Source organism: Balaenoptera musculus, chromosome 10 (assembly GCF_009873245.2).
Source record: "Balaenoptera musculus isolate JJ_BM4_2016_0621 chromosome 10, mBalMus1.pri.v3, whole genome shotgun sequence".
Lineage (NCBI taxonomy): Eukaryota > Metazoa > Chordata > Mammalia > Artiodactyla > Balaenopteridae > Balaenoptera > Balaenoptera musculus.
This window is the reverse complement of record NC_045794.1, coordinates 59,085,222-59,098,355: the sequence shown is the minus strand read 5'-3', so window position 1 is coordinate 59,098,355 and position 13,134 is coordinate 59,085,222. Positions and strand designations below refer to the sequence as shown.

Sequence of the window (13,134 nt, the reverse complement as noted above, 5' to 3'; positions counted from 1 at the left end):
CCTAAGAATCTCTGTTCCAAAGTGGGAAAATATCATTACAAGACAATAAAGTAATTACTCTAGCACAAAACCTGCATGAATACCTATATTCATATGTTCCTCATTTAAAAAATTTCTTTATAATTTAATTTATCATAATAAAAATGAAAAGAGGTTTTTTGAGAGTTCTTTGAAAATTAGGCTTTTACATTAACAGACTAAATGCCAGAGGATTCATTTACTTTTCTCCACAGACTAAGTCTACCACAAAACTCTTGTTTCCTTCTTTCTTATCAATTATTTCTTGCTGAAAGAACCTATTTACTTTTTTCCCTTTCCTTTCCTTTCCTTTCCTTTCCTTTCCTTTTCCTCATCTTTCTAAGTTCCTGAGTCACTCAAAGATTATCACAGAATAACTACAAAAGCTAAAGATGCCTCCTTCTCACATTTAACACTTACTTCAGGTAGCTCAACTGTTCCTGCCTACTTGCACTGTCAATAGACTTACAAATTACTCCAGGTTTAGATGCCAGATTAACTTGCAAGAAAATTCTGCCACGTTGTTCACCATGGAAAACTACTGAACACCTCAGAATTCAATATGCGTGTGTATGGTTGACCTGTGTTAGTATGCTCATTTGGGAGTTCAGCACAGTACTCTGTGACAACCTAGATGGGTGGGATGGGGGGGTGGGAGGGAGGTCCAAGAGGGAGGGGATATAGGTATACATATAGCTGATTCACTTCATTGTACAGCAGAAACTAACACAACATTGTAAAGCAATTTTACTCCAATCTAAAAATAAATAAATAAAATAAACATAAAGGTGTCTCCTAATTATATGAGAACCCTCCAGGAGATTTCCATGCTTGGGAAAATTTCTAAGACACCCAGATTTTGAGTTTTGTTCACAGCTATCAGATGGCATATCCGAAACGGTAACATATTTAATAACAAGAATAAAAAAGTGTTTTTGAATAGTTTAAACTGAATCCCTGATGTCCTGATTGTTGAATGATCAGCTCATGACACTAGGATCCAAAAGCCACCCTCACTGCTATTAAGGATACAGCTCTAAGGCCTTTTAACTCCACAGGAGCACCTGCCTATCTAAATTGATGCCATAAATACCTTCTGGGCCTCAAAAGCAGTGGTTTTCATATTGCTGTGGGTGTCAGAATCACATGAGGTGCTTCATAGAATGCAGATTCCTAGGTAGTGGTGGGAATATGCAATTTTTAATAAAACGTCTCAGGTGCGGTGGTCCTGATGCAGGTGGTCTCTCAGCTCATACTCAAAGAAGCACTGCACCTGAATATGCAAAAGATTCCCAGCAAGCAGGAGAAGAGATAACTCAAATTCATGGAAGGAAAAACACTAAGATAATACTATCACAGTCCAAGAATCTAACATCAGAGGAATATTTAGGTCTTTATGCTAAAAGCACATATTACAAATATCTATTCAAGTAAAGTTGATGGTATAAATGACCATTTTGGAGGAAGCTTTACCTAAATAATTTAAATTATGTGTGAACAGGTATTTCAAATTATTGGGAAGCTTAGAGATATCCTAGAGAAATTCTTATGAAATCTCAGGCTTAGGTTTCAAAGCAATTATAAAATCAAAAGAATCATAACTTTGTGTCAAATGTGACCAGACAGTACTAATTACAATGTGAATTCTAATTTTTTAAATTTGTGAGACACTAAGGAGCATATATACACTTATTCAAACAAATTTGTACTTGCATTTGGAAATTTAGACTATTTATTCTTTAAAAAGAATGGCTTATGCAAATCCATGTAAGCTACAAACATCACCCATACTTTTGTAACTCAAGAGTGCAGGCTGTTTCTTATGAAAATGGATCAAACCTACAGAAGGATGTCGAAATATCTCTCTTCTACTTTCTACTCAGCACTCTCAGACATTAGACATTAATATTAAAACATTTTCACCTACAGAGCTGAAACACAAATTTTGCACTGGAAGGTTACAAATTTGCTTTTGATTTAATGCAGTACAATTGAAATGCCTCTAAGAAAGTTTGTTGTCCTCAAGAGCCACAGGCCTGCCCTTATGCCCCAGGAGGTTTGAGCTTCTCAGAAGTACCTGGAATGTATGGTAGCTCCCCCTAAATCCTTATCTCAAGGACAACATCTGTGACTCCACCCTCAAAAGGTTTCTAAAGATAGCTCAAAGGAACATGTTACCTCACTCTCTAACCTTGAGCAAACCAGCGTACCCCTGTAGGAACAGAGTGGCTTGAAAATTCAGGAATCTACTCCAGCCTTTTACTGGGTAATCACAGAAAGAAAGCTGAAGACTCCCAGCTCATTATAGTAAATGTCCTGAAAATGCTTTCGAACTATTTTTAACATTTACTGTGACAAAGTGTTACGTAAACTAACACCAATTTGGAGGCCTTTTGGATATGAATTTTTAAGTAATTGCATGCAGAAAGGTATAAAATGAGAGGGCTTCAAGGTGACTTTTCTGTATATCTCAAGAGGAACGTTAGCTGATAAAGACAAATAATTAAATCCCCAGCCTCTCAGATGTGAGAAATATTGTGATCTCTTAGGGATGGCCACAAAGCTCCTGAATGAACTCATTATGAGTCACTATTCAGAGCATGGAAAGATCTGCCCTGGCCAGAAAGTCCAAAAGCATAACTACAAGCTAATTTTAAATAGCCTTTGGTCAATGGCAGAAGATTGGAAGCATATAGCTAACAATAAATCTTATTGTGCAATAAACAATTTTATCACTTTCAGGATTTCATAAGTATTTAATTGTAATCCTTTTGCACACACATTCTAGTGCCTTAACAAAAGATAAATAAGAACATAATCTACACATGGTTACTTCTCCCAAATGATTCTAATATAAACAGCTAAAGAATCCTTCTCTCCCTGCCCAGTGAGTACAATATAAAATCCATTTTAATCAGTATTCCCAGTATTCTATTATTAATAACTCTTATGATTCCATCATAAAACACAGCTAAGGAAGAAAAATGTTTATACTGAGATTATATAGCACTTTCAAAAAAGAAAAAGGCAGGAATTGAGGAAAGAATTCTGAAACTAAATATCCTTTTTGAAATCAGAATTTATAAAAAGCAGTAGACAATGTCAGAGGGATCCAGGATTCTTAATCAGGTTTTGCATAGCCATGTTCAGGTGAAGTGAAGCAGTCCTGTTATTTTCATAACCGAGTGGGGAAATCAGGACAAAATGTCCAGTCTGCCAAGGTATTTCTCATAAAACGTTTCTAAGTCATTCCTTCTCAATGTCCCCTACAAAAGGTCAACACATTACAATCTAAAGGTCCAGCCATCAACATAGGAAAAGCTACTCTTCCTCTAGCCCAGTTCAAGATGAAGTCGCTTTTTAGGTACATAATGCTCCTATTTTCTGCAATGAGCAAAGAAGTAATGAACACATGTTTGGCAGGGGAAACTTTAAACAACGTACAGGAGAGCCATCCAGAAGACACCGAACTTCTAATAAAAACTATGATAGAGGAAGTCTCACAAGGAGCAGATTAGTACCAATCAGTTTGCAAACATTGTTAAGGCAGTTTTAACAATGCTGCTATCAGTCCTGAAACTAAAGCCCAGAAACAAAAACAATGCATGACGGTAGGTTTGGGGTATTCTCATAGTCTGCTTCTTCATGAGCCGTTATATTTTCACTGGCTCACATACTGAATTTCCAGTTCTCCTAACATATCGCAGATTTATAAACTCAGAAACAAGTTGATAAAAATGTATTTATTAATTTTTTAACTTATACAGTCTTCAAAAATGTATTAACTACCACTGATGACAGCTCACCAGTACTTAGAGCACTTCTAAGTGTGACATTCATAATCTCCAAGTACAGGTTCTTGTGCTTATTGTTAATAAAACACTAATACTTTAAAAGATATAACTGCTATCTTATTTCTTAACAAAATTTGCAAACTAAGTTGTAAGATTCTGCCCTAGTTACGCTTTTTTAGGTGATTGGGTCCTTAATGGAATAGCCTATAACAGAATTTTTAAAGTATGCTCTGCAGGCTAAAAATATATGTTATGACATTAATAATGCAATAATCTGGCATGTGTTCTACAATACATAATTGAATTTTCCAGGAAACTGGTGACTAAATAAATAAGTCAATGCAGTAACTGCCCAGGGCAAGGGTGGTGATGATGATGATAATGATGATGATGATGATGATGATTTATCTCTGGAACTCTTCTGGATATGAACAAATGTTCCAAACAATTTTCATGTGTTTTGACGATTTTCAAACAAAATACCACATAGGTCCACAATCCAGTTCTACACACTTTTATAGCTTTTTAAAATCATACTCAGAGCATGTTAATGAATTTAAATGTCCAAATCCAGTGGATATTACACTTCCTAAAGCGAATCTTCCAAATTTTCAGTTTCTACTACATATTAAGCTAATAAATAACTTCAATAAGAGTTTTTACATTATCTAGCTGCCAATTCCACTCCTTCTCAAATCTATGTTTTAATCAATTTGTTGCATGATCATCACTGTGGTAACAGTTCTCTTGCCCTAAATCCATCCTCTAATTTACACTTTTTCCTTCTGTCATTTCATTACTTTTCAAACTTTAGTAGATTTCCATAGCAAACTTTCATTTTTCTGATGGTATTTCCTATATGATGTCCTCCATAATCTTTCTAGACCACATTAATTCTTTATATTACAACATTTGCATAATATTTTATTCATTGTATTGACATACTGAATATAGTTAATTGTCTACAGTGTATTGTCCCTGCTAGACCATGAATTCATTGAAAACAAGAAATGCATCTTTTTCATTTTTATATCTCTCAATCTAGCAATGCTTCATCAAAACAAAAACCAACAACAAACATGAACACCCAACAAAAAATATCTAGGCATTTAGTCACTAATTCCAAAGTTCAAGTCATAACACAATGATATTTGTGAGGCAATTGATTAATTCCTTACACACAAGTAATGAAAATCAGAACATCTAAGTGCAGAAGCAGTGTCATTTCCTATAGAAGCGTATACCAGAAAAAATGAGGAAATAATATGACATTTCCAGAACCAATGTAAATAAAGCTATAGAGCTTGACTTAGGGACCTAAAAAAATGGGGAGAAACAACATGTTTTGATATTGGAAAGCTCACCTTTGAAAAGATGTTAATTCTTTAAAAATTAACTTATAAATCCAACCAATGCATATTCAGTCAAAACTGCAGCAGGATTTTTAATGGGCTTTGTCAAACTGATTTTAAAATCTATACTTAAAACACGTAAGATTTTGAACAAGAACGAGAGAAAATGTTGTCAACCACAACATACTATAAAGCTAATCAGAGCAACATGGTACTAGTGCCAAAAAGAACAGGGACCAGTTAAACAGAATTGAATCAATTCCCTAAAATATAAGCATTTGCATTAAGATAAAGATATCATTTCAAATCTGTGAATAAGAAAGTCCTTTAAACAAATAGGATTAAATAATTGGTTATAAATATATTAATGTTAAAGAAAATTAGATGACTCTTCCATTCTATACATAAAAACTAATTAGTGAAGGAAGAGTGAGGAGATAGATGTAAAAACAAAATAGCTTTCAAATAAAAAATGAAATATTTTCAAAATGTTCATATAGAGAAGGTCTATGGAAGTCAGAACCAAAGAAACAGAAAGCTACAAAAGGAATGATTTAACATATAAATTAAAAGCTTTTGAGATGATGAAATACACCACAAAGTAAAAAAAAAAAAAAAAAAAAATGACATAGTGTTGAGAGAAAATACTGTAAAATAGTTTTCTACAAAAAGGAGTAAAAGCCAAAAAAAATCCAAAATATATAGGAAAAGGGTAGGAAAAATACCTCACCCATCTTCTATTAGGCTTTTGTTTTTCCTTTAACCAGGTAACAATTCACAGAAGAAAACAAAATACACATGGCAGATGTATATGAAAAGATGCACAAGTTAATTCAACTAGTTCTGTAACAGCTTCAAAAAAATTATTTTTGCTGCCATACTGTCAAAAATGTAACAGATGTATATACTCTTTATTATCATGAAGGGTTTGGGGGCATTGGGCCCTCTCGTGTGTGGTTGATGGAGGGTTCTACTGGGAAACCCTTTGGAATGCAATTTGTAATATTTATCAAAAATTTTATACTCTTTAAACCAAAAATTTCTCTTTCAGGAATCAATCCTGTAAAAATACGTATATGTACGACAAAAGACTGTTCAAGAACACTCAGTGCAGTCTTGATTATAATAATGAAAATTTAGCAACAATGGAATAAATCTCCTCAGATTTATTTTTATAAATGAGTAGAAAACAGAATGTATTTCTGTTCACGTAAAAAAAATTAAACTGTATGGAAATGTTTAAAAATGGCTGGATTTATATATATCAAATATTAATTTTACCTGTGAAGAGGGAGAGTAAGAGCTATAGGATGTCATGGAAGGAGTAAAAGAAAATTTTCACATTGTTATCTCTTGTTTTAATCACTACAACCAGAAAGCATTCATGTGGTTTTTATATATTTAAAAAACAACCATAAAAAATACCTAGAATATGTGTACTTAATTGCACAAAAAGATAGTGGGCCTGAAAGTTTATAGTTTGAATAATTAATAGTTAATTAGCAATTCATTCAACAAATATATATTGGTATAATCCTGTACCAAAGATTAAGTTAGGCAGTAGTAATACAAGGATGAGACAAAGCCCTACCCTCAAGATCATCCCAAAATCACAGGGACCCAGAAAAGTAGTTGAACTACAAGGTGACAACTGCTAAAGTACAGATCCACAGGATGTCACCTTATTCTTTCTGGGGAGGACAGATAGGTTTCAGGTAAGGTTGTGCAAGTGAAATTTTATTTTTAAGTGAATAGCAATATTCCCAACAGACAAGGGGAGTGGAAAGGAATTTCATATAATGGGCAGTAACCCTGACCTGAGGTCATAAGCGCTGCTGTGCTACTATCTGCAGTTGAATGTCACCCCTCCACCCCTCACTTAAAACCTGTGCACCCTTAGCTAAGAGACTTAACCCCTCTCAACCTCGACGACTCAGCTATAACATGGCTGCAGTAACCACACCCACTCCATGGATTTACTGAGAAGACTGAACAAAATCATTCATAAAAGCCTCAGTACAGTACCTGGAACATACATATTGATAAATATTTGCTACTCTTCTGTTTGTTATCTATAAAGAAGCCAAAAGGAGCATGGTGTGTTCAGGAAACTGAAAGAAGACTGATATAGGTTGGTAGCAAAACTTTGAAACATTTACTAGAATACCCTGAAATGTGAATAACCCTTAACTCCAAGTGACTGCAGGGTGTTTCCAAGTAAATGCAGAATAAATCTAATTTTGTGTTTATTTACTTCCATGCTAATAGGAAAATTATCTCATGATCAATAGAACAAATTTCAATATATATTCAAGGAGATTTGCACATTCCCCTGGTAAATTTGTATAAATAATAATGGAATTGTTTACTTCAAATGTTTAAGGCTTCCAAAATTGTTATTGAAAACAATGTTCTGTCTTAGACAACAAGGAATTTAATTTTGGAAAAAAAAAATCATCTACTAAAATTAAAATATTTCATTAAAAAATAGCTTCTATCATTTAATGCAGATGAGTCAAAGATCCTTTCAATTTCCATCTTTCCATCTGCCCTCTCTCTTTAGGATATCACTACTTGTTTGCTTTCTCACCATCATTTCAAACCCGTAAGGATTCATATGAACTACCACTTCAAATCCCCTCAATCTTCCTCTGTTACCTGGCTCTTCTATTACTGCATATATATGAAGCCCTGGCCCTGTCAATTACTAGCTATGTGACTTTAGGTAAGTTACTTGACTTCTCTGACCCTCAGTCTCCTTATCTATATAATGGGAATAATAATAATAATACAGATCTGCTTATCTCATAAGGTTGTTGTGAAAATTATACAAATTACTATATGTAAAACAGAACAGTGCCTGGAAATTTATATGTTTAATTAACTGGTAATATTAGTTCTCTTCTAGTTCCCTAACCTTTCCTTGTGGAACTCTTAACATAGCTCTCTTTTGCTTGCTTCTCTCTCAGGGCAATGTTACATTAAGTACACTCTCTTACTGGCTTTCTGAAGTCTCTAAACTTCTATGTCAAAATAATCTTCAGGTTATATCTAATGCTTTCTTCAAAGTCTTCATATCTTACTTAATCTTTATCTCCACATATGACTATCTTGTCAGGCTTTCCTCCACCTCTATCATTTCTAAATTTTTGTCCCATAATATCAGATTATTAAAATTAAAACTATACTTGATGTGAACAATACAAAATATTAAAAGGACTGAGTTATTTTACTATTTAGCCTCAAAATTGAGTAAAATAGCTTGGGTTTACGATCAACATTACTTCAAAGGAATAGCTATTTAATGACTATTCAAAAGAATAACTGATTTTTAACATTATAAATCTAACTATGAAAATAACACAAATATTACTATAACTAGTACTATAACTTCTGCTACAAGATTGATATATATTTTGTCCAGAACAGCTTTACCCAGTAGAATATTTATTTCTGTCTTGCAGTGCAAGATTTTCATAATGAATCACATTCAAAAATACATTAAAAAAAAGATATACTAGTATACGTCATGAAAAAAAAATGCTGATGCTTCAAGGTACTTTACATCAAAAATTAAATACGGCACAATGGTCATTTTGTAGAGTTCATTAATGAAATTGTAAAGAGAGTATTAATCTTGAGTGTTAAATTGAACTTGTGGCGAAAATTGATCAAGCTTCTCCTGACTCAGAAATACCCCATGGCTACTATTGACCAAGAGTTTGGGACACTGATTATAATTCATATCCAAACACAAAGGGTGTGAGACAGAAATTATTTTTAAAAGATTTCTTATTCAAAACATATACACTATTTAGCTTAATAGAGGAAGTCTTAAGGGCATTAGTTTTATTGTGGAGAGCCACAGGAAAACATACCTGGCTAGGCTGAAGGCATCGTCGATCAAACCTGCTCGGTTACTGACAGAGAGAACCTATGAGGTCAACCAAAAAAAAAAAAAAAAAAAATGGAATCACTTAGGATTAAAATGGCAGATGTTCATATGTCAAAACAGATCTTTGATGAGTAAATCCAGTTTACCTCATGGTTCCTGATTAATTGATCAATTAATAATCTCCAATTCCTTAAATCATAGTTGACTCTAAAATAGCCAGTTTGATTGATGTTCCCCAGTAACCAGCTTCCTTTGTCCAAAGAAGTTATTCTGTGGTGTTCTGAAAACAGCATTTTAGGGGGTAAGAGAGATTTGCAATTTTAAGTGTTAAAATAGAATGAAGTATGTTTTCTTAATACCAGATATCACAGTACCAATAATTAAAAGAGGACACCATCCTAAATACCTAATTGAAATTTACTCTTTAGTCAATTAATCACTATAGCTAGAATTTGCTAGAAAACCTTTAGTAGCTTACCCATTATTACTCTTGATATAACCCTGTTATGTATACATGATTTTCTTTCTCAAGATAAATGTAACCAAGAAATCTACTACTGTATTCATGTGGCTGCCAGTTACATTGTATATGTATCTGTGGAAAAGGCTTCAGGTGCACATTCTACTTATTTTATTCAGCAAGAAAGTGATTCAAATAATAGGGCTCATTTATTTGAAAGTCACTGTTATTTCTTACCCTTTTCCTTGTGCTTTCTTGGATGTGCTAATAAATAACAGACTTTACAGCATCATCAATAATGTTGGAAAAAGGAACCTCATTTATTTAAGACTCTAATATTTCTACATATAATTAGAACAAAGATAATAAATTCTGCTTATTGGAATCATTTTGGCAAATGGTAACTTGATTATATTCACTGGTTAATTCAATTAAAGGAAGCCAGTGAAAGCAATCTTATAACTTACATATTTAACCCCTTCAAACATGATACAGATAGAGAACTCATTCACTTTTACTGGCAGCCTTTATTGACTTCCCAGAACCATAGTTTACAATTCTAATTATTTTGTTGCTGCTGCCCTCAGGACTCATGGTTCATAGAAGTTGCATAATGTATGAAGTTTACTTAAAATTCATATTTTATACACACACACACACACACACACACACATACACACACACACATCTATCTAATTTCCACAGTGACTCAAAACCACAAATGCATCATGGAAACCATTCATGTCAGTTCTGAGTAAGAGGCACAACCTCTAATTCTCACTCTATTATCCAGGTTTTTACACATCAGACAACAAAACAAATTTTATTTTTACTTTTCTTAAGCGCTGAATTTACAGAGTACTTTCTCTTAAGTAAAAACCATACAAGAAGAGGTTATACCACAAAAAATAATGAATGAATGTTAAAGATCATTAATTGTTCACGTCTAGAATGGGGTGGGCTAATGTAACCAACGCATGTTACATATTATCAACTTTCAGAAATACAGTAAAAAATACTTAAACATAAATGTATACTAAACATAAAAATCTAATCTTTAATGTTTCAAAGAGCACTTCAACTTCTTGACACCTTTATTAACAGTATGTGTTAGAACAGATAAAGAAATGAGGCTCAGACAGGTTAATTGAATTGTCTGAGATGATGCACCTCAGGTATCCTGACTTCCGTGCCCTTTTTACCACGCATACTCTGTTGATACAAGATGGTATAACATTTTTATTGTATATGATACTGTATACATTTTCATATTCTTATATTAATTTGAAAAAGGGGGAAATAACTTGGGAAACAAGAATTATAAAAGGAGTACGAAAACTTCTTGTAAAATTTTCCTATATATAAATGTTTGAACTTACGCCACTGATCGTCTTTTGTCCTCAGTAGAACTTATAACCTAAAGGCCAAGTAATGGCATTTAAGGCCCCTTCTAATTCTATGATTCAATGGCAGAAAGGGATAGTTTTTTTAGTTTGAAATTTTACCCAGCTTAATCTGTGGTACTTAGGAAAACAAATCTGTCAGATATTGCTCTAAAATATTTATAGCTTCCCAAGTTTCTGATACTTTATATCTGTAGGTTTTTAAGAAATTTAATGTGTTTATCCACACAATTTCTGAGAAGCTTTAGAATGAATGTCACCCAATTTTACAGATGTAAAAATAAAAAACAATAATCTAAAAAATGGCATTTAAAAAACAACTCCTCATAAAGAGAGATTTTAGTTAATCATGTCTGAATTCACTGAAGAAACACTGATTGAAATATTGAGGATATTGTTTCTCTTGAGCAACCCTAACTCTGTCTTCAGGAATAAGATTTTTATAGCAAAACATATTTAAATTGTTATTGAATTCACATAGGTTAAGAACAAGTTTAATCATTTTCATCTAAGAAGTGATTATTATTTAAAGAAATTACAATATTAAAGGATTGGGTTTAATATATGAACACATGATTAAACATTTTACAATTTTGAAATGGGCATCGATTTCTATGATATTAAATCTGTTTTTTAAAGTTACTTCCTCCTGACATTTTAGATAGATGGCATAACTTAACTTCATGTGATGCACTTGGTTCTAGTTTTTTGAACTTTTGAATTCAACAATGTATAGGTAGAATAGAGACCAACTAAAATAGGAAAACAATCCCTATACCATCTGTGTAGTCTGAGAAGAAAAAGGCAGGCATCTATTGTTTTTCAGTATTCTATTATTAAATTAATAACTAAAACCTGAAGGTTATTACTGTTCATGAATATTTTTATACCTTTGTTATAAATGAAATCTTTGGAGAAATGATTCCCTGAAAGGTTTTCTAATAGATTTTTAAATACCTTTTTCTTTCTACTTAATTATATCTCTAAAATGTTCTTCAAATTAACTAACGGCAAGCAATGAATTTTAAAGAGATCTTTTTCAATAGCCTAATGAGGTACAGTATGTGATGAGTACCATAATAAAAAGTATGGAAGTTATATTTCAAGTGTTCGTAATAACAATTAAAATTTATATTTAGAATATATCTAAAATGGCACAAGACTTAGATTATATTAAGGCACAAAGTAGTTGTCATTTTATAGCATTTTATATCTTTATATTTTATCCTTCCTTTTGGAATAAAAAGAGGAAGGATATCAGATCTTTCTACTCAATGTTGGCTGGTTGCAGAACAATCAGAATTTAAAACAAATAAAAAAGTGAACCAGGGTAACAAGGGTAACAGTGTGAAACAAATTCAGGTATAATAACACATACTAGTTTTCTCACTGGACTCTTGGGAGAATCAAATTAGATAATGCTCTGTAGAGATTATAGAGAACCATTCCTGTGTATCCAGTGGCAAAGTGTCAAAACTGACAGATCTGCAAAGTAACCTACCAAAGTATTAAAATCGTGTGTGTGTGTGTGTGTGTGTGTGTGTGTGTGTGTGTTGTAAATAAACTTAGAAAAGAAAATCAAGCTCCTAAGACACTTTTGGCAAGTTATTTCTCAAGCCTTAATTTTCTCATTTGTAAAGAGGGGACTACAAAAAATGCTCTCTTTAACGGCTTGTAACTTTCATATGAGCCAATATTTAAGGAAAGCGTTATACCATTATGCCGTTTTTAATGTTTACTTCGAATTTGCAGCATCAATTTCCCTTTTATTTTAAGTCTTTTCTTTCCTAACATTTTTTTTAACATCTTTATTGCAGTATATTTACTTTACAAAGGTGTGTTAGCTTCTGCTGTATAACAAAGTAAATCAGCTATACGTATACATATATCCCCAAATCTCCTCCCTGGGGCGTCTCCCTCCCACCCTCCCTATCCCACCGCTCTAGGTGGTCACAAAGCACCGAGCTGATCTCCCTGTGCTATGCGGCTGCTTCCCACTAGCTATCTATTTTATGTTTGGTAGTGTATATATGTCCATGCCACTCTCTCACTTCGTCCCAGCTTACCCTTCCCCCTCCCCGTGTCCTCAAGTCCATTCTCTACATCTGCTTATTTATCCCTGTCCTGCCCCTAAATTCTTCAGAACCATTTTTTCTTTAGATTCCATATATATGTGTTAGCATACGGTATTATTTTTCTCATTCTGACTTAC

General features: G+C 33.1%; 1 protein-coding gene across 1 annotated transcript in view; it reads right to left on the bottom strand.

Annotated features, from left to right (window-relative positions):
* Positions 1 to 13,134, bottom strand: part of TRHDE (thyrotropin releasing hormone degrading enzyme) — a 404,783-nt gene that overhangs the window by 68,461 nt on the left and 323,188 nt on the right. The window contains exons 11-12 of the mRNA XM_036867190.1: positions 9,206 to 9,339; positions 9,043 to 9,098 (exon numbers count right to left, since the gene is read on the bottom strand). Of these exons, the coding sequence (XP_036723085.1) occupies positions 9,043 to 9,098; positions 9,206 to 9,339 (190 nt within the window). The remainder of the gene's footprint in view (positions 1 to 9,042; positions 9,099 to 9,205; positions 9,340 to 13,134) is intronic.